A 27,466-nucleotide genomic window follows, 5' to 3' on the forward strand; every position below is an offset into this window, starting at 1 on the left:
TGTCCTTATTTCATTAGATTACCAGGAAATTAATTTCCACAAAATACGGCTCATATGTGGCTCTTTTTTTGTTGTTTTCTTTTCTTGTGTTGTATTGCTGTTGTTACAATTCACAAGTCTAGAAAATTACATGTAAAAATCCATAAAGAGGAAAAGCCTACAAGATATTAAAGATTATTATAGCAGGGATGCTTAACATAGCATAACAGTAATTAATAATTACTGTTAAAAAAAAGGCTTAATGCAGGTTTTGGGGCATTTATTTATTTATTTTTACAGTTTGAGTATCTTTGTTAAATCGCCATGCATCTTTGCTAACCTGAATTCCATGTGATTGGTATCAAATTCAAGAATGATGGTAAAGATGATTTTATTTTTAGTTTTGAGTCTAGTTTTTTAATTGAACACTTCTCAATAAAAACTCTATTTGTTTTATGTCATTTATTATTGATTATGTCAGTGAAATACATTTAAAATATAATTATTCATTCGTGCATTTGAACACAGAAAGTTCGAGTCTACCTGTACCCAACTCAAGACGTCATTTTAAAAGTGTGGATTTTGAATGGTTCATTGGTGATTCGTGGTGATGCAATGATTCATTCCAAAGAACTGACTAAAGTGGTTTATTTGTGAACTGGTTTAATATTTTCTCACACCAATTTAGGTTAAATCAATGTAAGAAAACTGTGTTCATAGATTTTAGCTTGTATTGACATGGAATCTTTTAAAAATAAATATTACCCATTTTCATAGTTTTAAAGTTTTAAATGGTCAAGGAAAAAGGCTACATTTACTTTACTGTAAAAATCCTTTTTATTTCCTTTTTATATCCTTTGTCGCGTGTAATGCTAACACCCTTCCTTTAATAAAGTCTTTACATCAGCACAATATTTACATAAAAAAACAGCAGACGTGAAACAGCAGACGTGAACAGTCTATAAGTCTATAAGAAACATGTAAACTTAAAAACAAACGGCAAAATACAGGAAATACGAAAGCAGTGTTTCACAGATTAGTACATATTGAGATACACTCATGGAATGTGTCAAACTAAATGGCTTTACACCTTTTCAAATAGGAATGTTTCATAGTGAGGCTCGGTCTTATTGTGTCATGTCCTTTTGAGCTTGGCAAAAATTAAATTCCGAAATTCCAGCGTGAACTAAATCTATTATTTATTGTTATGCTGACTGAATAATATGGACCTTTTATTTTTAAGCTGTTCTTCTGATTAATTTGGGGCTTTTTCCTTTAATGGGCAATTTAGGTCTAGAATCCTTCCTGTCTGCACTCAATTAAGTTTTTAGTTTTCATCTTACATATACCGCTCTAATCCTGACGCAAAGTTGGCTTGTCTCATGTAAGTGTTGTTGTAGTTCATGGGGCTGGAGAGGCCCAGTAGCTGCTCCGAGTGCTCGGCGCAGGAGCTCGGGCGCAATGCCGGTAGGGAGAGCCGGTTGCTCGTACAGTACACTTGGGAGCTGCCCGGGGAGAATCCGGACTGGGTCATGGTGGGTAGATTTGGAGGAGAAGCCGGAGAGGAATATGGGTACCCGGTGGTCAGGTTGGATGAAAGGTTCCCGCTGTTTCTGCTCAGCATGTTCGCTGGCGGGTTGACAGTCTGAGTCTGGAAGCAAGCAGACGGGTCGGCGCCGGTTACCGAGCAGCTGGAGGTCATAGTGCTCAGATCGCCTCCACCCAGTCCCAGCGCTTGGGAGTTGAGGTCCCCAACTGGGCCGCTCTGCACAACCGTCTGCTGACTGATGATGTTGTCGATGCTGAACATGCGCGGCTGTCCTTGGCTGACTCCAGCAGAGGTCTGGTAATGATGCAGCATGGCTGGGTGTGGGGATGTGGCCGTCAGCTGAGAGCCGTAACCTGACCCTATGCCGGCATACAGGGCGTTTGGATACGAAGGCCTTCCCATTGGCGTTGGCGTAAAAGCGCTGGAGCTCTGCATGTAACCGGGGTATGTGCTAACGTCTGTGCGCTTGAATCTTTTCCTTCTCCTCAAAAAACTTCCGTTGTCAAACATGTCCTCAGCTGCGGGGTCTAACGTCCAGTAATTGCCTTTACCTGGTCTGCCGGGCTCCCGGGGGATCTTCACAAAGCAGTCATTGAGCGTGAGGTTGTGGCGGATTGAGTTCTGCCACTTCTTCGAGTTCTCCCTGTAGAAAGGAAAGCGCTCCATTATGAACTTATAAATGCCCCCTAAGGTGAGTTTCCTCTCCGGGGAGTTGGCAATGGCCATTGCGATGAGAGCGATGTAGCTGTAGGGAGGCTTCCCCCTCTGGACGGGCCTCTTCCTCCTGCGGCTCCCCGAGGGCAGGTGCTCTTCAGTCTGACCCAGAGCGCCTCCGTCCTCCGTGTTGGGACTGTTTCCTCGGGGCTCGGACTTGATCAAAATGCTTTCCTTTGACCGGGCCTGCAGCATCAAAGGCGGCGGAGGCAGTGGCGAGTCCAGGCTCACATTTGGAGACATGACAACAGGACTTGCCTCGGCAGGTGATTGCTCTGCGGTCATGTTGCACATGCCAGAGAAGTAGGAATAATTTGCTAGATTCATAAAAGAACCAATGCAACGATCGCCTTTTTGTCGAAATGATCAGCAGGGGAAAGAATCAACCAGGTGCATGTACAGCCCCTTGCTCTGGCCCCTATCCTGCCCTGGTGTTTGGGGTAGTGTGTGTGTCAGTTCAGGTGAGAGAAAGGCGTTGACAGTTTTATATGACAGGGCAGGAATGACGCCACTGAGTAGCCAGTGACGACTGAGGCAGGAGGACCCACCGAGTACTCACCCAGAAATTGACAATTTTCTAACAGACTGCTGTTTATATAATACAAAGACTTGCATGTAATGCTAAATTTTTAGATTGTAAAAAGTGTTGTATTTTTACATTGTAGGATTTAACATCTTTAATCAGAAGAGGCCCGTATATGGCAGAACCAAACAATAATATTGCATTTATTTGTCATTCTCACATGGATGTAATGTTTGAGCCACTAACAAAAATTTTAGTGGCATTCTCTGTCTCTCTCTCTCTCTTTCTCCTTGTGTGTCTTTATCTCAGCTGCTCTCTCTGTGCTTTCACTAATGCCTGTGTGTATATCCAGGGCAGAAACAACACTCGGAGAGCTGCTCCATGCTACTCCAAACCCAACAGCCAATCCACCAATTGAAAAATAATAACAAGCCACTGAAAACAAGCAATTGAGCTATCAAAGCTTTTGGGCAAGAAAAGTAAATATCCCTTCATTTCATTTTCATTTTTGGAGAGTGATAATCAAACACTCCCCGTGGTGTAGAGGAGAGGTGTTATCTTATGGATTTTGAAGTAAAAACAGGGTTGTGCACACAGTTGGTATGCAGACAACACTCTTTGAAGACCAGAACTTGAAAGTGCTTTTAATTGATCATTCAGGCAAAAAAGAAGGCTGAAGTTAATTGCACAGGTAAAACGCACAGAGATGAACTACCAGTGTTTAAAATGTGGGTTAAGGTGTTGAAGCGAGCTGAAGGGAAGCTTAATAATGTCAATGACATCCAAGCAACAAATTAAAGGAAAACCCAGGATAGAAGTGGTGGAATCCCTGGAAGAGTTCATAAGTAAATATTACGTGAGCAGTGTTATAAGTCACGCAATCACCAAAAATCTAATTCAACAACAACACATCACACAAGGTTACATTTTTTGGTAGAAGGGTCAAATCTATGACAAACTAAACTGGGAGCATGCATTTGCCAGACACCATATTGGAATATTTTTTGTTGTTTTTCCTTTTAGTTGATCTCCCAAATATTACTGTACAAATATGTGGTAAATCATTGACAACTAGGTAGAACAGATCCATGGAGACAGAGCGATGATGTTCAAAAGAAGAAAGACGAGATGGCTCGTTTTCCTTCCAACATGAGTAACACAAATAAAAAAGTTTTGACAACAGCCAGACCAAAGCTATTAATCATCGCTGCCCACTCTTCTCCCAGATGCCTTTTCCCCCCGATCACCCTCTCTCTGCCAGCACACAGGAGCTGCCACCTCTTCCCACAGATGACTGGACCCCTCCCCACCCAGCCACAGCTCAGACAACACTAAGCCCAGCTAGCTACTCACAGCCAGTGGCTAACAGCTTCAGACAGGCGTGGGAGCGGGGATGTATCCAAGCAGGATCTGCCCCCAGAGCTGTCAGGTCAGGCAGGACAAACAGGGGCTCAGGCCAGGAAACGAGGCCTTCTGCCTCGGGGCCTGCGGCCTCTTGCTAATCCCCACCCTGACCACCTCATTACCCTGTCAGAGCCTTCACACCTCTCTGTACCTCAACACTATCAGTACATTAGTCATGTTGTACGGCCAGTCTGCATGCTTGTTTCTCTGTCACACCGTACTTTTACTTACTTTATTATGTTGTGGCTAGTCAAGAAAAAGCCCGCTACAGTAAAACATTTTAAATTAAGTCTATGGATGTGGGAGAATTAATCTAAAATGTAGAACAAGAGAAGTTACCAGCACCCAAAAAGTGGAAGTTTCATCTTAGAGTACAAAAACCCTGCTTAATTCTTAATAACTGCAAGAATAGTGACTAAAACTAACTCCAACTCTTAGCTGCAATCCAGTTGTTTAATATGTTTAATAGCTCCATTAGAACATTTTTCATCAAATTAAACTTTCATACATTTGCTATTTTTTATATTTAACTGTATATTAGACTGTAGTCAGTCAGTTGGAGTAACTTCACTGGTGGGAAATATTTGTTTGTTTTTTCGTTAGAAAAAACCCGACTTCCTTAAACCCCTCTGAACCTATGCTGTATTCTAAAGCGAGATGAATCATGTATCATATCGACAGGATTTTAACTGGAAACTACTTGGTAAGTGACAAATTATTTTAACGTAGAATCCCCCAAATTCACTAGTAAACAGAAGTCACAGACTTTCTCTAACATACAGAGCAGAGCATATATTTATAAGAGCATGAAGACAAAATATGAACAGGTAACTTTTTTACCAACATCAGACACACAGTTAAACGTCGCAGCCACTGTGCTTTAAAGGGTAAACATGAACTAATTAGACCGCCATTCACTGGACACTTTTTTAGTTCCACCCGTTTCACTGCGCATTAACCTAAATATATAATCAGCCACTCACATCACAACATAATGCATTTAGACATGGTCAAGTCAACATGCTGAAGTTCAAACTGAGCATCAGAATAGAGAAGAAAGTTGATTTAAGTGACTTTGAATGTGATATGGTTATTAGTACCACATGTACTGGTCAGAATATTTCAAACTGCTAGTCTGCTGGGATTTTCCCACAAAATCATATTTAGGGGTTACAGAGAATGGTCTGAAAAGGAGAAAAATATCAACTCAGAGCTGATAGGAAAGCAACAGTAACTCAACTAACCACTTGTTACAACCAAGGTGTGCAGAATAGCATCTCTGATACAGTCCTCACAGATTCGCCAGAATTGGACAATAGAAGATTGAAAAGCATTGTCTTGTCTGACGAGTCATGATTTCTTCTGCCACATTCAAATGGTACAGTCAGAATTTGGTATAAACAACATGAAAACGTGGATCCTTCCTGCCTTTAATTAACAGCTCAGGCTTCTGCTGGTGGTGTAATCATGTGGGGGAGATTTTTTCATACACTTCGGGTTGCTTAGTACTGACTGAGCATCATTTAAACACCACAGACTGCTTAAATATGCTTGATGGACATGTCCGCCCTTTTATGACCACAGTGTACCCTGCTTCTGAAGTCTCCTTGCAAGAGGATGACACACTACCACAAAGCTCAAATCACCTCAAACTGGTTTCTTGAAGATGACAATGACTTCACTGTGTAGTCATCTACAGTCACCAGATTTCGGTCAAATAGACTTTTGGGATGTGGTGGGATGGATGTGCAGCTCACAAATCTGCATCAGTGGGATGATGCTATCATGTCAATACTGAATGTTTCCAGCACCTTGTTCAATCTATGCTGCAAATAATGAAGACGCTTATGAAAGCAAAAAGCAGTCCAACAATACTAGCAATGTGCATCTAACAAAGTGTCCTGTGAGTGTAAACTGGATGCTTATTTAAGGGTAATCGAATGAAGGAAAGATGACTACTTCATCTCAGACAGACAATTTCACATGTCCAGTTTTATTTTGTTCTAAATGTTGATTCCACATTGTGCCGCCACACTGGATATTACATCCATCCTGAACCACTTCAGCCAGAGTTTGACATTGGGGGAATTTTCTCTCAGGAACTGATCATAAGTTTGCAAGATTTTCTGAACCACTTATGCCACTGGTAGGAAATCATGTAGCACGACTCCTACAGCATGTACTTTTCCAGTTTTGTTTTAATGTTCTTCACAAGTTTTAGCAAATCTCAGTTACATTTCCAGTCATATTTCCCAGTTTGCTAAGAGATTCACTGATGGTAGCAAGTTCACAGGTTCTCTTTTCCTTTTCCATGAAATCCTGAGAAGTACTGAGGGTGAGATGGATGGACAAAGTTGCTGAGTAAACACTTGGAATCTATTCATTCGCACAGTGGCTCCAGGGGATGGGGAGGAGGGGTTCATGAGAAAAAGTGGGGGAATGAATGAGCGAGGGACAGAGGGAAAGAGAGGGAGACACAGAGAGAGAAACACACGGGAGAGCGCAACCTTTTTCTTGCTCAAGCTCATCAAGTACGGGCCAGGGCTCCTGAAAACGCAGGGATTACCAGGGAACAGGGGCTGTACTGGCCAGGGCCGCCTCTGCTCACTCCTGCACTGCACGCTACACTGCCCCGCTAAAGCACAGCGCATGGTTCTCACACACACACACACACACACACACACACACACACACACACACACACACACACACACACACACACACAAATCAGTCATGCTTGATGCTTACATATAAGGTAATCAGAATCAGAATCAGAAACTTTATTGTCATTGTCATGAGAACAACGAAATTAAGAATGGTCCCCGATCATTGCATCATCCCTAGCAATATCAAAATATAATATAATCATATCTCATTTTCAAAATTTCACATGAACACACACAGATAAAAAAAAGAGTGAATATATGCATCATAAATAGCTTTATAATTACTTCACAAGTAGTAATTTAAAAGTAATCATCTCTAATTATTATTATTATAATTTTTACATTTTGGGACGTTAATGCAATAATAAACTGTCTAGAGCAAACCCCAGTTTTCTACTACTGACCTCTGACCATTCAAATGAAGAAACAGACTTTACTTAATACAGAATATACAGTTTATTCTGCAATCGTTCCTTCACCAGGCAACATAAACCTTTGACCCATTGCTATATGATTAAAGATGTGCTACTTAAGTTGCTTCCTGGATAAATACTTGTCTGCCCCCAAGACACCCAGACAATCCCTCAGCCTTGGGCAATGCAGTGAGGGATGCTGCAAAATACATACGTTAGACTGAACATCAAGCAGAGGTCAAATCCTGTTAAGGTAAACACAAACAATGAGGAAGTGAGCAACATGTGCATAAAGTGGAAAACATGACCATCTGACAGAGTCTGTTGAAATGCTTCAGGGGATTCTTTTAGCAAGAAGCAAGCGGTGCATAAACAGAAAACTGAAGGTTAAGGAGAAGGGAAAGCAAAATATAACGGCGAAACTTTTAGTGTTGATGTCTAAGCCAAAAAATATCAAAATAACTGACTGTTAACATCATTAAAGGAATAATTTGGCCACTTTAGAAATGCATCCATTAAAAAGATGAGAGGATTAAGTCCACTCTTTCCATTAAATATAAAGTTATAGTAGGAGATGGCTAGCTTAGCATACACAGTGAAAGCAAGCAAACAGCAAGCCTTGGTATATCCTATCTGAAGGATTAAAGAATTCACCTAACATCTTAAGTGCTCTCTAATTTAACATTGCATAGCCTAATATAGGTATTTCCAGACTTTCTACCCATTTGCTATTATAATGGACTAGTTCTTATACAGCACTTTCCACTGGTGCTGTGTGATACTACAAAAATTGGCATTTATCCGATACCAAGTAAATACAGAGCCCATACTCCCAACACCAATATCGATACTTTTAACCTATAAAGGCAGCTTATGTATGGGAGAGCAGGGCGTTATGAGTTATGAGATGAATATTCATCAATTTGCAAATTCTGAACATATTTTAATGATCACTAAATTATTTGTACTTTCTTCTATAATTGAATAATCTGTCAAAACACACCTTACAGTTTCAGCGGGTGTTTGTAAAGCTGGGTTTTTCTGGAGACCTGGAATGTAAATGTTCCTGTCTCTAAAGCACTTTGGGTCAACTTGTGTTGTTTAAATGTGCTACAGGCTATAAATAAAATATAGATGACAGTCAACACAAAAACATTCAAACATTTTTCATACTGGATGTTTAAGAAAAAAATTTTTTTAACCACAATTCAAACTTTTACATACTGAACTTATAAGATGGAAACAAAGTATCACTTTCATTTTGCTAGTATTGATCCAATACCAATACTGGCGCTGGTGTACTATCACTAATGATACTACCCATATTTGGATCCATCTGCCCACATTTACTTTCCACTATAAATCTCATTCACCCAATCGCATTCATTTTATCTAACATTCACACATACACTCAGATCAGGGACAACTTCATGTTCAGTATCTTGCCCAAGGTAACTTTGACACAAGGACACGATTGATCCAACAACCTTCCAATTGGTAAACGATCCGCTCTACTACCTGAGCCATAGCCACCCTAGTTTAATGACATAAAACACAGAAGTTCTTATATTTAGGGGCTAAAGTAGTCAGAGAAAACAACAAACAGCCTCGTTATAATAAAGTGAAGAGGCAAACACTGCCCTAATACTCCGCTCCTTAGTATGATCAGTCAACAGGGGGAAGCTTGCTGAGTGTAAAGGTCTTGGCTGACTGGTCTGTAGGTGCTTTTCTATAACAAGAGCCGCTGACAGAAGAGCAAACAGAGGAAACCATACACCCCTCTGTCCTGGAGAGCTGAGGTGGCCAGAAAACAAAGGAAGGAAATTCTTTGTCTGCTGAAAATAGTTTCACATAGATAAATAAAAACATAATAATGAAACCTTGTTTAAAGCATTAAATATACCCACAAGCAAACCTTTAAACAGAAGGAAATATAGAGCATGGTGATCTAATTCAGATACTGAACGTTGGAAATACTGTTTGTTGGCTTTACTGTATGAGGTACTGTGTTTTTGAAGCATTCCTGAGAGGCTATGTGGACCAGACTGGCAGACTGGGTGATGAGTAAAAGCTCACCACAGAGGGAAGAAAGGCATGGCTGGCTTGTGTCTGTTTACATATTATCAAATGCACACAGATGTTAGGAGTAAATACAAGTGTTTTACTCTTCAAAGCTGTTTCACCTTGCATTATAATCATCCCAAACTGCAGAGCAGAGTATCAGTGAGGTCACAGTGACATAGGTAAATCCTTCATTAGACGTCAGAGTTTCGGAGCAGAGTGAAAAAGCAAGAGAGGTGGGCTCAGAGCGGAGACAAGGACTTTCATTCAGCTCCTCCATGTCTCCTTGTAAAACTATCTTTCAACATGCACTTCTCACTCTTTCAGTGCAAGCCTTCAAGCTTCAAGCTTCAAGCTTTGAATGTCTTATTTTACTCCAGAAAGGAAGCAAAAGGAAGCCACATTTCCAGTAGAACATTAATTTTATTTAATCACAAGTATTACAAACTGACACCAAAAGTGTCAGTGTTTATGTCACCATCATTAACAACACTTCTTGTATATCTCAAAGCAGTCATTGGTGCTGGCATTGCCTGGTGGTGAGAGATGGCCAGCAAGCATGCAAGCACACAGCAGCCATCTTCAAGGCATTATTACTCTGAGAGAGAAGAGAGTCGCGATAAGACCCGGCCTTTACACAGACTGATAATGTAGGGTTAAGGTGTCTCTCTCTCACACACACACACAAACTGTATGCACACACAAATACAGGCATGCACTTGTGTGTGAGATCAGTTTTAGTGCCAAGTCCAAATGGTCAGCCTTCATCGTGAAAAACTCATTAAAACAGAAAGGTCAGAATAAAAGTAGTTTCAAAGGCTGGATGTTTTCCAACACGTATAAATATAAAATATGAAGAAAAAAAACCTTACTGGGAATGGAAACGCTTTTCTACTCTATTTGAGCACTCAAACGACTTTATATAACATGCTTTGTTCACACAAGCAGATTTTTCTACACTCAAGCGCTTTCTATCATTCACACACAGATGAACGCACTGGAGAGCAACTCTGCCCAAGGATACTTTCGTAGTGGAGCAGCCAGGGATTGAATCACCAACCTTCTGATTAGTAAATGATCTGGTTGACCTCCTGAGCTACAGTCACCTCAAATAGACAAGGATAAGAAGAAATAAGAATATAAAGCCAAAAGTACATTCAGTTTTAGATACCCAGTTATTCTTATGTTCCCTCTTGCTGTCTACTTCTAATGGTTTGTGTGCTCATTTCTGTGGAAGGGACTTAAGACAGAAGTAGCTGACCAATGTTTGCCATCCAGTACCACACCCTGTCTCCTCCTATTGTCCTTCCTGTTGTTTAAGACTAGCCTATACAGGTGGGATAAGCATTCATTATGTCTTCTAAGACCAGTGTACACAAACCACCACAAGTAAGATAACTAACTAAGCAGATATTCACATATGGGCTGAAGATACACATGTAGGTACATGCATCAGGTCTGCATGTTCTCCTCTGCATCTGTCTGTGAACAGGTTCCAGCCAGGTCATCTCTGTTCTTCTGACACCCCAAAGAGATTAGCTCCAGACACCTCTTGACCCTCAACAGAAACAAAAACAAAAAAGAAATCAAAACGTCTTTACATCAACTGAAATGCAGAACAAATACAGACTTAAATGTAGTTTAAAAATTATTTTTTTTAATTAGTCCTTTATTTATCAAGGTAAAAATCTCACTAAGATTAAAGATCTCGTCTCCAAGAGAGACCTGGTGTCATGGCAACAAAAGTCAAAAACACATGCACCACATAACTACATAGCAATTAAAATAAATACAATATTCCGTACAAATATGTGAAAAATATACAATAACAGCTTTTAGCTTTTTAGTGAATGAAGTTTACATGAATGTCAAAGAAGTTGAGCTTACACTGACAGTGGATGCAGGCTCTTACACCCATCTAGTGGTTACCAGATCAACTGCAGTCTCTGAAATTACCTGAGGTCAGTAGGAATTCTTTTTTCCAACCATAATTTGACTGGAGATCCTCGGCTTGGTCACAATATGCAGTTAATCCTATAAGAGTTAAGTATAAGTTTTTTAATTACAGTCATTTTTATATATAGTGGCCATATTAAATTGTGACTGGACAATTGTAATTGAAAAATTAGGGCCAGGCGAGGTCTATTCTTTCATTATTTAATGACAAATTAAGAAACTAAAAGATCTGGAGTTGATCCCAAGTGTTGAACTTGCAATTTGTAGCGTTTCATTAGAATTCAGTCAGTGCAAGTGAAGGGGGCCATAATTAACCCCCACATAAATCTATTAGAGAAAGTTGCAAAATCAGCAATCTGGTTCCATCTTAAAAAGAATGAATACTCTGGAACACCAAAAGGTCAGGAAGATCATGGAAGACAACCAAAGAAGATGATCACAGAATTCTCTCTGTGGTAAAGAAGAAAAAAATCAGAACATCTACCCAAGTAAAGAACACTCTCAATGAGGTATGAGTATCATTATCCAGGGTTTACAGCAGGGTGCCATCCACTAGTTACACTTAAGAATGGGAAGGGCAGATTAAACTTTGAGAAAACATCTAGAAGACATCCACAAACAAGCAACAGCTGAAAAGTGCTGCAGTAAAGAGAGAAAACAGTATTTGGTGATATCCATGAATTTTAGGCTGCAAAGGATTTTCAACCAACGACTAAAAACTGTTTTTATACTTAAAATTGTTGAAATTGTCCTTAATTTTGAGCTTCTCAAAATAGGGAATTGTGTATAAAAAGACAGTTAATGCAGTTAAACCCCATAAGGTAAACCTGAAAGTCTGCACTTCAGTCAGAGCTTGACTGCATGATTCAAAATCCACTGTGGTGGTGTACAGAGGCACATTTGCAGAAAATTGTCCCAGTTTGCAAAATCCTAAGGCCGTAACTCTATGTGCAAAGACAATTGTTGCTGTTAAAAATGAAGCAAGCTTCAGAATAAGGAGAAGGAACTTAACTAGAGCTTATGGGATATTCTGAAGGAAAAGATTACGTAGCTACAAATCGTTTAGTAAAAAAACTAATTTAGATAAGCCGTGATAACTGTACTTACTTCAGTACTGTAGGTGCAACAGACATTCCAGTTGCTTTTAAACGTCGAACGCGGAACAAAAGCGTGAGTTCATGTTTCTTCCGGTTTACAGAGTCGGCGTACAGGCGGTTTTCTTCAAAACATTATGGCGTCGAGAAGAGCGACAACAGTTCCAAGTAGTTTTAAAAGCATCCCCACCGACTCTAAAAGGTAGTTTCTATATTCCCTTTTTCTTTTACACTGCTGTTGTAACATTCTCCGGTGTGTGATTTGTTTTAAATTGTAGCTTATTTTAATGTGCAGAAAACACACTGAAGCTCAGCGGTTTCTCTTTGACGCACTATATATTCTTTTCTTTAGCGACAGACCTAGACGTATTTAGAAATAGTTTATAAGTAGAAATACACTTACAAGAATTTTTTGTGTGTAAAGAAAGCTGAGGATAGCTCGGCTAACATTATAGCGTCTGGCTTAGCATACTTTCTGTTTGTTCCATTTTCGTCCTCATTTCTGTATCCTTTATTTCTTCTCAGTTCAAAAAGCAGTAACCCTGCTAATAAAGCCAACAACGTCGGATCTGTGAAGAAAACTGTTAAATGTAAGTATGCGATACTACTATGGGCTTAATAGATTTTACCTACAGCTGTCAGTGTCAGACATCACATTAATTTATAGTCCTAAAAACTCCTCAAAGGGTCTTCCACAAGGTATTTGAGCTGATCACTGTCTATGTGATTTTCCACAAAAGATCTAATAATGCAACTCAATTTGCATGATAGCTGTTAGGTATAAATAAAATAATCATGACACAATTTTTCTAGAACTTGCTGAACTATTTTTCGTTTATAGAGGACTTTAGTGATGTGAGGCTTGCACAGATGTGTTACAACAGGGGTGGGGAACTCCAGGCCTCAAGGGCCGGTGTCCTGCAGGTTTTAGATAGCACCCTTGGTCAACAGACCTGAATCAAATGATTAGTTCATTGCCAAGCCTCTGGAGAACTTCATGACATGTTGAGGACGTAATATAGCCATTTAAATCAGCTGTGTTGGATCAAGGACTCGTCTAAAACCTGCAGGACACCAAGGCAGTTGGGGCCTGGAGTTTCCCGCCCCTGTGTTACAGCAACATTCAGCCTAAATGTTTTTTTTCTTTCTTAAATAATATCCATAAATGTCCTCATTAATCTTTAGTAAGTGGGACTGTTGTTAAGTCTCGATATCTTCAGTCTGCTGAGAAGACATCTCTTTCAAAGGTAATGCTATTTTTATTTCTGTTTTTCTGTACAATATGTGCTTCACTTGTTCATTAGATACATCGTTCTTCATCGTTATACATAGCCTTCAAAGCTAAGATGTTGAGATATTGTCTTCAGCCTCACATTTATATTTAGCACACGTCTTAATTTCATCTTGAATTTTGCTGTCACGTTTTTCATACTGATTGCATCTCTGTAAACATTAACAGAGTAACTCACTGACCAATGAGTCGAACACTGTGCCACGACCATCTTCACCAAAACCCACAGGTGTCAAACCAAAGGCGGGTACTCCGACAAGACGCTCAATGGCCCCATATGCAACATGTAAGTAATCCCTGTGGCCATAGTTGTGACTGTGGGTGCTGATTCAGACATGTATAGTAAGTGTTGTGTGCTGTAATCATATTATCAGCTTTATAAAAAGCTTTTATTTTCATCTGTCAAGACTTTGATGCAGATCAGAGGTATCCAGTTCACTTTAGAGCTCAGTAATTAGGTCTACCTTAGCCAACATGCCAATAAAATCATGCATTATGATAATAGATTTACAAGTAGGCTGCCAAACAACCAAGTCACAACCACTTGAAATATTACAGCTACTGGCAGTTTTTAGTTTTGGACTGCAAAAGATCTTGTATCATGAAGTTTACAATACTGCATGCGATCTAGCCTTCTGGAGAGAAATTGGATACACATAAAAATAAAATAAAAATTTAAAAAGAGAGAAGTGAGAAAATCCCTCACTTTGGCTCTTCTAAGATAAAACTTTCCAACTACATTCCATCAGTTTGAGACCTGATGGAATGTAGTTTTATGCCTCTTTTCAGTTCAGCGGCTTTCCAAATCCACTGTTCCTGGATATGGATGTGCTCTGCTTGTATATTTTTTTTTTTTAAAAAGGGACAATGGAAATTATGTGTTCTGAAAAAATATTATCAACTGACAAATGGATACAGTCAGCTATTTAGATTGATTCTAGTTGAATTGTTTTCAGTTAATATCTTTAGTAATGCAAAAAACACAGCATCTGAGTAAGCGTCTATGGTCTAAATCAGCGGTCCCCAACCTTTTTTGCACCACGGACCGGTTTATGCCTGACAATATTTTCACGGACCGGCCTTTAAGGTGTCGCGGATAAATGCAACAAAATAAAACTAGTACCAGTACTGAAAAAAAGATTTATTCATAACACATGTGAAAAGACCCAGGAAAACTGAGTTAGCGATAAAAATGATAACAAAATAACGCTGAAAACCAATAAAAACCCTGAAAACTATACATTTCACACCTGAGCCTCAACTCTCGCGGCCTGGTACCAAACGACTCACGTACCGGTACCGGTCCGAGGCCCGGGGGTTAGGGACCGCTGGTCTAAATGATAGCTGTAAATAACACATTCACATTTTTCTTCCTTTTTAGCAATGATGTCACGTGAAAATGAAGCATCACTTCTTGGGAAAAGTGTTCTGCAGTCCACATTCTCAGATAATCCCCGCTTTCGACCAGATTTAGATATTTCGGTTATCAAAGGTAAACTGAATAAAAATGCTGAAAATTTTTTATGATTTGGACTGTCCTGTAACTTTGTTTTTTGTTCTATCTCCCAAGATCGAACAGTCATTGAAAATGCAGTAGAACCTGAAAGAAATCCAGAGAATGAAAAGATGATGGTTGAGATGGAAACATTTCTTCTGGCCTACCTCACAGCTAAGGTTAGTTGATGTAATAGATCTGATAATAGTTCAGTTAGTGTACAGTAAGATGCTAAGTAAAAACATAGTCATCTATTTTATTATTTTGGTGACTTCTACATCGAGAGATATTATGCTTACAATTTTTTACTTAAGATGGAGAGCAATACAGCAAAACTCAAGGCTGAGGCAGAAACAAAGATTCTGCAAGCAATGGAGGAAGAGCAGTCATTGCATGATGAGGTCAAGGAGAAGAAACGTCAGTACCTCCTTGCAGAAAAGAAACGGCTGGTGAATGAACTGCTGGATTTGCAGGTCTGGAATAATAAATGGTGTTTTCCTTTTTTAACATGCGTTTTAATTAATACTGTTGTGTGTTCTGTTGTGGCACTGCTTACAACACTTGTAAGCAGATGAAGCATGGTTCTCTAAAATCTGCTGGTAGATGTCTGTGTTGATTTTGGACATGAAAAATGCAGTGATCTGGACCTGGATTCTGTGACACTGGCCTTCATTCACTCCTTGTGAATCTCTCACATGTCCTTGAATCAACTTTTCTTGACAATCCTCTGAGTTCTGTGCAGCTTTTCCTACCACATTTTTTTTCCTATTTGTTGATAAGATAACAAATAGGAAAGATTGGGGAAACCTGCAGTCAGCTGAGACTGAAGAAGTCACTTGGATGAGTGACGAAACGTTTCTCCCACAAAACGCTACGTCCAGATGAACAGAATCAACTTTTGGAGAGGTCCTATTTGTTGACTTCCTATTAATATGCTTTAGTACAGCACTCTGTGAGCATTCAGCCTTTGCTGTCCTCTAGAGGGTGTCGATCATTGTCACCTGAGCTGTGTCCCAATTCAGGGGCTGCATCCTTTGGAGGATCGGGCCTTTGCGGTCTACGTGGGCCAGCTCCTTCAAAGACCGAGAAGTGTGAGGCTGTGAAATGGGATGGTCTAGCCTTCAGATTTGTTTGTATTTGAAAAGAGTAAGAAGAAAAATCTTACAACCAAGTAGCTGCCGTCATTGAATTCTGGGATAGGTTGGGCCACGACGGATACACCCGGCCCATCCTTCAAATTCGGGGAAATGAAGGACTCATTTTTCGGCTGCATTTGGAGCCTTCGAGTTGGGACAGCCTTCATCACCTGGCTGTGAGGTAATCGGCCTTCAAATGCGGCTTCCGAAGGATGCAGCCCCTGAATAGCACTGGACAACTGTCATCGGTTTTCCTCATGTGGCAGCTGTTAACCAAAATCATCAAAATTAAAACAAAAAAGGCTTGAAATATTTCACTTTAAACATACTGAATATAAACTATATTAAACCTTTACTTTTTTTAATTAAGTTACAATTGTTTTTTTGGGGTTTTTTTTATGATTCTAGTTTTTGGTGACGCACTAGTATATTTAATGTCCATTTGAATTTTGGGTTAACTAATGCGAAAATACACTTAGGTAGCAAACTTTGGTTCTTTTGTACACTCTTTTGAATCAAGCTGGATTCTATTAATGTCTGGTCAAAACATGTTTTCGAAATGAAAAATGGTGGACACACAAAGCGTATAATTGATTCATGTTCTATAATTATTGCCCCTCAGGTTGCTACACTGACTCCTGTGGCAGAGGCTGTTGGTCAGTTTACAAAGGACTACAAGTCTTTTGCTACAGCTGTTGACACCACCCGACATGAGCTGCCTGTTAAGAATTTCTACATTGATGGAGATAGACGTGAATTTCTAGGTAATTTTTACGTTAAACTCATAAGTACGATTTTTAAAAAAAAAACAAACAAAAAAAACCACAAAATTGCACTGATGCAGACTCCATTAAGCCTCCATATAAATGTTTTGATCTACTACTTATGTTGGTGAAATTTAAAAGCTACATGGAGAAATCCTTTCTATGTCAAACTGTTGACAGGAGGAGGATACACACACACACACACACACTAATTTAAAAATATACTTGATTTAGCTGTGGTTTAATAACAAAGTGCCCAGCAGGGGGGTGCTCTGACTGGAAAAATAAAAAAGACTTAAAGAACTGCATTTAAAAATAAATAAAATAAAATTCTTCCATGAATCAAGTTTTGCTTGGGCTCTGTTGCTTGGATTTTACAGGATAGTGGTATACTGTAAGGCTATGGTAAGAGCCTTGTTTTAAGTCTAATTATATATTTAGAAATATATTTTTCAGGCATTTACATGAGTGATTACACGAGTGATTACATGATCCATTTAAAACTGTACAACCACCATGGGCTTTTGTTACAACAAAAGTCATATGTGGTATGTAGCTTGGAGAAAATTATTGTTTTCTGATCTCTTTTTTTTTTTTTTTTTTTTTTTTTTAATAAATTTAAATTGAACCCTTTCAGATAAAGCTGTGGCATCCTTAAAGGAGAGTGAGAAATTGCTGTTGGAGTGCACAGAGGGTGATTATAAGGACAACAGCACATCTCTGGAGTGCCTTCGAGACATAAAAGTAACATCAAAGGACATCAGTCAGCAGCTGTCCGGGTAGGCGCATGTATAAAGAATGTTGTGTTTTGCTGTGTTAGGTTATGATTGTTTTGTTCCTTCACAGGTTGTGTAACAGTGTGGGTATGGCAGCTTTATCAAAACCTTTTAAAACCAATCACTTTTATTTTTATTTTTATTTTTTTCCCCTCCCAGGGCCTTTAAGGAGCAGCTGGAACTGTCATCACTGGTCTGTCGTCAAAGAATCTATGTGCAGCAGAGCACAGAGGAGGAGCAGCTGGGCAGTTCAAGATCCAGAGAGCTCTACTGCCCCAAACACTGAAGGATCGCATTCAGCATGGCATACACAGAACAAGCACTTTGGATATGCTCCAACTCCACATGTTTTATGATTTCTATATATTCACAGGTTTTGTCTGTTTTTGTGTGTACTGTGTAGGTGTACATTTGTGATTTTCTTTGTGGTTGTGTTGTAATGTTGTAAATGTGGACTAATTGCTTCTTTATAGATGTGACCAATAAATACAAGAAAGAATTTAGATTTTGCAGACTATGAAAAATCGCATTGCACTAAGAATCCATAATATCCTAACCAAGGTTGCTGAATACAGAGGAGTTTGAAACTTTGATCAAATAACTCTAACATACCTTGTCACTAAATCACAAACTTGTGATATCTCAGAAATTGGCAAAATTATTAATTTGATTTATGAGTCTAACAACGCGTTTGAATTTTTGTTCGACCCCTTATGTGTGCTTGTTTTATTTTGCAATTTTAACTAAACATCAAAAACTACGTTTTAAAGTCATAAAACATTCGACCTTAAATGAGTCCATCCTCACCCGGATGTGACGTTAATCAAGACAACAATGGGTCATTTCTATTGGTAGTTTGTGGAAAGTGACGACCTTCCCTTTACTGAGAGCCAATGAATCGCAGGAGAAGCCGTCGCATGTGAGTAAAACATTTATTTCACATAAAGTGAGCATTTCTTAAAATTGTATTATAAACCAAATGTCAGTTGTATGTTTTTTGCTTCGAAAAACAGATGTTTGCGTGGAAATAACGATGTGTTTTTGTTTGGTAGCCAACCGTCCAGACCGCTAGCTAGCCGTCCAAGTTAGACATTAGCATGATGGTCAGCGCTGCAGTAACACCTGTGGCAGATATATATGTATATGCGGTGATTTATCCTTTACACATTGCATGCACGACACCGTATCCTTTGTTGCGTTGCGTTGTGTTATTCTAACCCTGAATCTGCAAAGGAGCAAGAGAGGTATTTTAAGATTTGGGGCTTCCTGTTTTAGCGGTGGGATGAAAACGTTATATTAAAAAAAGTTGCTTGTTGCACATTTACTTGGATAAAACTCGAATATGCACATTATAATACAAATGTTAGCAAAACGTTTATGCTGCAGTTTAAAAATGTTGAATTGGCGCATGTATGAGGATAGTGAGACGGTGGTGGCGTGTGCAGTAGCGGGCATCAGTACTGAGATTTTCCTTGTTTGCAGTGGTGATGGACAGGCTGACAGATGAGGTCAGGCAGGAGTCTCAATGGACCATGATCTCTGCAGATGATATTGTGTTCTTTAGCGAGAGTATGGTGCAGGTATGCTCTGGCGATGAGAGGAATAAAAGTCAGTAGAAGCTAGACAGAGTACATGTGTGAATAAGAGGGATTAACGCGCAACAGCGAAGTTGTAAGAAGTAGCGGTATTGAAGGTAGGTACGTTTAGATACCTGGGGGCAGCCATCAAAACCAAAAGACAAGAGAACAGAAGAAGAGGGTGCAAGTAGGGTGGAGCAGGAGGATACAAATCTTGGGACACATTTGTGACAGATAGCAGCAAGAGAAAAGGGGAAGACCTATGAGATGGTGAGACCTGATCTGTGGTTTGGAGACAGTGGCACTGACAAAAAGACAGGAGGCTAAGCTGAAGATGCTAGGATTTCCATTGAGAATGACCACAGGATTGCAAAGATAGGGACGGTTCAGGTTGAGCAGTTTGGGGGCAAAGTTGGAAGCAAAGATGAGACCAGAGAAAGCGGTAAGAGCAAAGAAAATGTATTCAGCTCCAGAGATAGTCCTTGTTCTATTCAGCAGTTATTGTTGAGTTTTGTGGACCAGCTGATGAGCCAGTTCTCCACCTTCTGCAGGGGCTAGCTACAGTGGCTTCTACCTCACAGCAGTTCCCTGGTGTAGAACTACCATCGTCAGCTCCAGTTCAGTTGAAGCTCCAGGAACACAATCCCCAAGGATGACATTTATCCATATATCATCTTTGCTTTCAAAGACTGAGTATAAGCGGTAATGTTAAGATGATGCTGGGAAAGATCATGATTTTAGAGGCAGCACAGAAATGAAGTAGCAGCCTCTGTTGTTTACCGTGGCAGACGGATTCAGGCACAAAGCAGGGCTCATTTAAGTTTGCTTGACAACGAGTAGAGATTACTTGTTGTTGAAAAAGGTAAATATGAGGTAAAAGGTGCTTCTAATACTTGCTTTGCAATATCAATATTAATTACTAATTAAACTGTCAATCAAACAGATCTCACTCACAGAGGAGGGGTGCACCATCAGAAGGACAATGGAGACAAAGGGATAAAGAGCAGTGGCAAGGTGAAGGGAAAGCACAAGTTAGACAGGCGGACGAGGAGGAGCAGAAACCCAGACAGCATGAAGAGGACACGGTGCCAAAAGGGACCTGCCAAACGATGTGCCCCGCTCAGGAGTTACGGGATCGTGAGGCTCAGAACCGACTTCACCATTTTGAAATGTTACCAGGCACAGAGAAAGATCGGCGGCCAAAAGGAGACCCATCGCGTGCCGTTAAGGAGTATTCCAGACCAGCAGCTGGGAAGGACTCAACCAAACCGAGTGACCTCAGACCACCTCCTGTGCTGCTGAAAACTGTTAACTACCTTATTAATGACATTGCAGCCGCCCCGAGCCTGTATCCATGGACTGAGGTACGTAATATTTACACCGATCGTTCAAATTGTTGATTTCCACAAAAGCTTGGGACTTTGTGTAACAGTAAATAAGTCCAACCTTTTTTCAATATTTTAAAACTGGATGATGGCAACAGATTTTAAAAATGTTGGAAAAGGAAAGAAAGGCTGTAAAATGTGTAAAATACTGCATTCACAAGAGTCTTTCTGAAGTAACATTTCTTAGCAAAAATCATTTCATTGTTTATGGTACATAATATCAGGAAATGATTCATGTTTAATAACTGAATTGGTGACTTAGAAATTAAACTTTTGTTATTATTTAAAGACAGCTAAAGAATTTAAATTTAGGGCCCATTTATTTATTGTGCAGAAGTGTGTGTTACCATCTTCAAAACAACATGCACGTGCAGAAGCCAGTTCTTTATTTTACCAAGAACCTAACGGTGCTTTGACAAAAAGTGCAGTTGTAAAGCTTTAATTTTTGTTGTTGTCATAATCCCAATTCTTGAACCTTCCTGTCTTAAACTTGCTGTAGGTTATTCTGCTATATAAATTTAAACTGTATTGCAAGTGATTCTTACAAGGGATTTATGCTTCAGCGGGAAATCTACAGCGTTGCTACGTTGTAACTAATCGTTGGGTCGACATAGGCTACTTGCTGTGAGTGACTCTTTCAATGTGGTCACTTCCCCCTGTGCATTACTATTGCTACAGCTACTTTTTTGCTGCAGTTTTTGAATTTATCAGTGAAAGAATAACAATCGCTTTCTCTTGAACAAATAATCATGACATCGATATAAACACTCACAAATGTCAGCAAATTCTTGAAGGGAGATTGGTGAAACTATCAGAATGAATGTGAGCAAATGTACAAAGAAGTGGAAAAATTTAAAGATACAAATATACTTGCCCCCGAAAATAACTAACCACAACAAAGAGGCGGGTCACAGCTCGCTGTACAACCCAGGGACATTACAACAAGGTAATTAAAACATAATACACCAGCACAAGCATAAATGCCAGCAACGACATTAGCCACCTACGTAGGTTATGTTATAGCCTCTCTCCAGCAGAAGTCTAAATCAAGCCTTGCAGGGAACGACAAATATTTCACTGTCTGTTCATTTTAAAATATGTGAAAATATCTGATGGAAAAATAGCAAAACAGAATCTATCATCGTAGATTAAAGATGACTAATTTGTTGTTTACTTATTTGTTGTCGCGCAGGTTTATACCTTTGTCTTTGACCGTCTTCGTGCTGTGAAGCAGGACATGATCATCCAGAGGATGTCAGGATTGGACTGCGTGGTCATTTTAGAGCGAACCGTTCGTTTCCTCATCTATGCCTCTTATCGTCTTTGTGGGGAGCCGCTGCGTCTCTACGACCCACGTATCAATGATATACACCTGCAGGAATACCTCAGCTGGTTGCTGGATTGCTACATGACCAAAACAGGACCTCATCCCAACCAAGAAGAGTTCCAGTCGCTCAGTTTGCTGTACAACTTGGGTTGGTGACTTTGTTTATCATCTGCTATTTTGGTGTATTTGTATGCATGTTCAAGCTGGAAGTCATGCATGCATTAGTTCAGTGTTGTGCAAACAGATTTTTGATGCAGGGAATGTTTTTAAAAATTAAGGACTCCTCCACGTCCTCCAGAAAGCAATTAATTTTGTATGCTTTATTTTCTCTTACAGGTTCAGCTCGCACTATGCAGCACACCATGCAACTCCCATTGCGACTACGCAGCACTCCAAACATCAAACTTGCTCTTTTCATCAACCAAGCTTTCCTTGAGAGAAACCCTGTCCGTTTGCTTCGGTTGGCTCAAAAGCTAAACTTCCTACAGACCTGTGCGCTGCACCGTCACCTGATGACATGTCGTCAAGATCTGCTGCTCGTATACAGCCACGGATACAGCAGCCGCAACTGTCGCTTTCCTCTTGACAGACTGGCTAAGCTCTTGTTCTTAGACGCATCACTTACAGCTCAACTGTGCCGGTCATGTGGAGTTGAGGTTAACAAGGACAATCAAGTAGTATTCTCCAAAGCTGCTTTCACGGAGCCGGGACAAGGAACACTGCACTGTAAACTGTATCACAGCATAGCATCTGAGAAACAGAGAGATCTCACTGTTAAGAATATTGTTCAGAGCTGTGTTGAGACAAATAAGAAGTAAACAAGCCATACAAATACCGCTCGGTATTCTTATAAATTAGGAAATTGACTGTTTGTTTGTTTTTTAAGAAATCTGGACTGTCACTGAGCTGATGGCCACGAGTTACATTAAGATGTGAATTACTTTTATATTACTACCAATATTTTGTGTTGATGTTTCCCTTGAGTATTTTTTTACAAGAACTGTACAGAAATTCAAAGGTGTAACTGTTTACTCATTCTTATAAATTCAAATTTTGGAATCATTTTAATAAATTTGGTTACAGTCTAAATACAATGGTGGTCAGAAGTTTACATACATCATGGATTTGATTGTCGTGGTAATTTTGAGCTTTTTAATGATTTCTTTCTTTAATGGCTGGAATGACTGTAAAGTGTACGTCTTTAAAGGCTTTTTCTTTAAAAACAAAATGAATTTATTTAGGATTTTCTGTAATCCACACAGGCTCGTGCACTCACTTCATTTGTTAGTAAGTGGTGCTGAAGGTTCTACAGTGTCTTCTACCTTGACAAGACTTATTAACTTATGGTGATCATCATCAGCTGAAACTGGTAGTTTCTTTGCCAGTTTAAAAAACAAAAGGATTTGTCAGCACTCGTTGGACTGACCAGTAGTCGGCACAATGTTAAAAGTCCAAGGAACTTGGTGTAGATCTAAGAAGGAGAATTGTAGATTTGGGATAGTATCTTGGGGTCATTTCTAAACAACTGCATTCTAAGATCACCAGTTCAAGCAATTGTACGCAAGTACTAGTTATTCAGTTATTCACTGTCACCCAGACGTTCACCCTCAGATGAGAGGAACTTGATTACGACGTTCAGGAACCACAAAAGCTCAAGCCTGCCATGAACTGAAAACTGCTGGTTATCCAGCATCACTGTATACAGTGAAGTGGGCTTTACATCAACATGGACTGAGAGTGTGTGACCAAAAGGCCCTGCTCCAAAATTGACACCTTCCAGTCCAACTGAAATTTGCAGCTGCCCACATGGACGAGCCTGTTTTGGTGCCAGTGGTAGTGGTGCATTGCGCAGTGGACGGAATAATGAAGCGTGACTATCTCCAAATTCTTCAACCTTACCACAAAAATCAACAGTTAAACGGTTGAAACATGAACACAGCTGGGTGATCCAACAGGACAATGATCCCGAACAGATCAAAATTTATTTGAAAACGAATAAAGAAGGCTAACGTTAAGCTTCTGGAAGCTAGGATACGCTTAAACGCCTTACCAGGAAACCAATTTAAATGAACTTTACTAAAAACATGTATACTGTACAATCATTCCACCCTGGACAAACAGCAGTTCGAAAAAGTAAATAAAAGACCAAAATAACCATGACATTCATGAGTGTATGTAGACTTCACGACTGCATCTAAACCTAAGTGCCACTAGAGGGCAGCAGATATCTTATCAGGGCATCAATGAACTCCAAAAGTGCAAATTTAAGTGAGTAAAACTGTTATAATCATGCCTTCAGTAATTGAATTGTGTCATTCACACCGCTTGGCATTTCTGTTGTGTTTCATAACAAAACAGAGTAGCTGCAGATTTGAGATATTCTGACTTTTTGGCTGAGCTAAAAACGTGCAGATAGTTTTTAGTGGCTAAAAGGACACGTTGCTACTGTTTCTTAAGCTGGTCTCATTCATGCTCTCTGCAGAGAAGAGAAGGTATCAAAGCGAAAGAAGCGCCGTCTGAAGCCTCTCAACGCGATGCTGTAGGAGCGGAAAAAAAGACCATCCGACTTGAGATCACCAGGAACAACCGGGACAGCGAGAGCTGCGCGGATTTTAGATGTCAAACAAATCGTAACGGTGACATTTCTCCGCGCTGAAGTGGGAGGACACTTACAAATTGTAATGCTGAAATATGAGAGAGCGAAGCCGGGGCGGGTGAAGGCACATGGGTGAGGACTGCTCGTATACTCCGGGCTCTAAAAGACGAAAAAAAAAAAAGGCACGATTTGCTTGGACCTGGATTTGGCGAAGACAGATGAATTCATTAAGTTGATCTTTGGTTCTCAACGGAGCTCTGCACACCTTTCTCTCCTACCGATCTCAATGGATAAATAGATAGACCGTGAGGGCTGGGATTAAATTTCATTTAACATTTAATCAGGGCTTTCAGAGCCAGTCTCATTCAGACGGTAAAGACTGTATCCTGAAGTATCCTGGGCTCTGGAGCCAAAATGTTACGGTTGTCTCTGACAGCTTTGAGGCTTTCGTGGATTTTGTACATCTGCACCGTGAGCACAAGTTCTGCACAAGAAAGACAGTAAGTAGCCTGTGTTACATGTGGCGTCTTTGAGCTGCTGTGTGCTCTACTACAAGCATTTCCCGGTGCTTTAAGTATGGATAGACTGTGATTGTTCATTGAAAAACTTTTAAAAATTATCTTTAAAAATAGTTTTATTTAAACTGAGTGCATTTCATTGTACGGATCAGTCAGATTAAAACCTTTTTGTGAATAAGCCACAATTTAATGTTATTACTGTCCCAACCACACTGCCACTAATGTATTGTTGTCATACTTTCATTAATTGTGTTACTAACCTGTGAGGTTGTCACACAGAGTGATGCATTAGGTCAATGATAGCCCATAACTTGCCAAATATGAATAGATGCACTCCTGTGTGTCTTTCATTGTTGTTTTGTTTAACCCAGACCCAGGACGGATTCTATCAGTCAGGTGCTTGAGGGGTTAATTGTGACCTTGGGAGATAACAGACCAACTAGTTGTAGCCAGGGGCGTAATTTCCAGGGGGGTTAGGGGGGTTATGACCCCCCCCCCCTCCCCCCAATAATCAGACCCAACCAATATACCCCCCCCCCCTCCTCCCCCCAATAAAATTATGAATTATCTTGCATAAATAGGATGTTGATTTTCTTTACTCATTTCAGGTATTACCAGCAAAATAGTTGCATGTCTAATCATCTGGGAATTTACCCAGATTTATTTATTTAGACAGAGATCAGCACAAAGTTACGCCGATGGTTGTAGCAATTCTTCCAGGAAGAGAGGAGGGGTTACTATCAAACTCAAGCTAAAGCAGATCTTTTTGTGAAGCTTTAAACAAGTTAGCTTAGAAGTTTAAGCAATGAGCAAAACATGAAACCATGTGACTCTTAAAAGCTTCACCTACACATGAGAGCAGGCTCTTAACTCCCACAGGACAAAAGTTGCGCAAAAACAATTAGAACTTGAGTAAATGGAGCCATGTGACTGAAATAAGCACGGTCTCCACCACCTGATCCCAGCTCATCCAAGAGCTGGTTAAACTCACTGTAGATCAAACGCACAGAGTCAATTTCCTCTTATTATCCTCATTCTCCCGAAAGCCTTATTTTCCAGGGGATTTTCTCATGACTTTTTCTCTCTCTCAGGAACTGCAGTTGCCTCTAGCTGTAATGCCATTGTGCTGTAATGCCAACCACCTGATCCTTCTCTCATGCATGCAACTGGGCTTGTGCTCAAGGATTTGCTCACCTCTAATTTGTGTGATCTTCAGTTAAGTTGTTAAGGGGTGAGTTGGCCCAGTCGAAAAAAGCTGCAAGGCTGGGGTGAGCAAGCAATGAGTTAGACTAACAGGAAGATATTTACACTTGCGTTGCTGTATCAGCCTCGGTCATCACATGGTCAAAAATAATTAAACTGACTGAGTCTCAAACACAGCTCAACATTTGGTGGACACTTCAGTGAACTTGCTCCACACACTCTGGTGATTGAGTCATACTGGAGCATGCTAACAAGAGCACCTATTATTCTACCTTTGTTACCTGAGAGAAGTAGCCCCTTTGTGCCAGAAGGCATGTTCTTTCAAAATAAAACTTAAATTGAAACCCCCCCCCCCCCCCCCCCCCCCACACACACACACACACACACACACACACCCTAGACTCTTAATAAGCATCAAAGAATGACCTTTGCTCTGTGACCTCAGTGACAGGTCCCCTTCCCTCAATTAAATGTCAGAGTGACTGTGAGGAATCTCAGCCACTATTTTTCCAAACAGATGTCGAGGTTCTGTCAGAGGGTGCCGGACCACCCAAAGAAAACATTAAAGCAACAAGCTCAGTGGTCGTCAGGCACTGCATCCCTGGTGAAAACTGCAATTAACCTTGTGCGTGCATGGAAGTGAAAAAGATGAAGCGAGACAGAAAAAAATGTGTATTTACACCTGGTCTCCAATCTCCTTTTGCCTCCCTTGCCATCACCTGTATTCTCCCCCTACTGTCATCTCACCTCACTTTACCCCCTTGCTCCCTCCTTCCTTTAAACTCTTTCCCTCTCTCTGCCCTCCTGCTCTTCTCTCAGGGGTTACTTGGTCGCTGCACCCTCTGTCTTTCGAGCAGGCGTCGAGGAGAGCGTGAGCGTAACCATCTTTAACGCGAAAGTAGAAACCCGCGTCCAGGTGCAGCTGTCGGTGAAGGGACAGACGGTTGCCCACAGCCATGGCTCAGTGCTCGGTGAGAACAAATTCTTTAAGCTAAAGTTACACTGGCACAGTGGGTTACGTTTGGAAACAAAGCATGCA

General features: G+C 40.2%; 4 protein-coding genes across 5 annotated transcripts in view; 3 read left to right on the plus strand and 1 right to left on the minus strand.

The window, feature by feature from the left end:
- Nucleotides 1-1,318: 1,318 nt before the first annotated feature.
- foxe3 (forkhead box E3) lies at nt 1,319-2,569 on the minus strand. The gene has a single exon (XM_085348208.1). It carries the CDS (start codon nt 2,567-2,569, stop codon nt 1,319-1,321), a length of 1,251 nt encoding a protein of 416 aa, XP_085204334.1.
- A 9,912-nt stretch (nt 2,570-12,481) lies between these two features.
- haus8 (HAUS augmin like complex subunit 8) lies at nt 12,482-18,107 on the plus strand. Of its 2 annotated transcripts, none has more exons than XM_085348756.1 (10): nt 12,482-12,561; nt 12,885-12,953; nt 13,549-13,606; nt 13,819-13,936; nt 15,032-15,142; nt 15,221-15,324; nt 15,460-15,618; nt 16,904-17,045; nt 17,683-17,824; nt 17,981-18,107. In XM_085348756.1, the coding sequence occupies exons 1-10, from the start codon at nt 12,497-12,499 to the stop codon at nt 18,105-18,107; spliced, it is 1,095 nt and encodes a 364-aa protein (XP_085204882.1). In that variant the 5' UTR covers nt 12,482-12,496. The 2 variants fall into 2 exon arrangements, with proteins under 2 accessions (XP_085204882.1, XP_085204881.1); XM_085348755.1 differs by having other exon boundaries at nt 12,497-12,561; nt 12,885-12,949; nt 13,545-13,606.
- Nucleotides 18,108-18,686: 579 nt separating this feature from the next.
- Nucleotides 18,687-23,021, plus strand: sac3d1 (SAC3 domain containing 1). Its single transcript, XM_085348374.1, has 4 exons — nt 18,687-18,740; nt 20,342-20,762; nt 21,976-22,258; nt 22,447-23,021. The coding sequence occupies exons 1-4, from the start codon at nt 18,715-18,717 to the stop codon at nt 22,926-22,928; spliced, it is 1,212 nt and encodes a 403-aa protein (XP_085204500.1). The 5' UTR covers nt 18,687-18,714; the 3' UTR covers nt 22,929-23,021.
- Nucleotides 23,022-25,111: 2,090 nt separating this feature from the next.
- The window catches only part of cpamd8 (C3 and PZP like alpha-2-macroglobulin domain containing 8), a 43,614-nt gene continuing 41,259 nt past the window's right edge, over nt 25,112-27,466 (plus strand). Inside the window, exons 1-2 of the mRNA XM_085347187.1 lie at nt 25,112-25,206; nt 27,247-27,398. Of these exons, the coding sequence (XP_085203313.1) occupies nt 25,121-25,206; nt 27,247-27,398 (238 nt within the window). The 5' untranslated portion in view covers nt 25,112-25,120. The remainder of the gene's footprint in view (nt 25,207-27,246; nt 27,399-27,466) is intronic.

Source organism: Diplotaxodon limnothrissa, linkage group LG23 (assembly GCF_057381915.1).
Source record: "Diplotaxodon limnothrissa isolate DT_005_m linkage group LG23, D_limnothrissa_male_GT1.1, whole genome shotgun sequence".
Lineage (NCBI taxonomy): Eukaryota > Metazoa > Chordata > Actinopteri > Cichliformes > Cichlidae > Diplotaxodon > Diplotaxodon limnothrissa.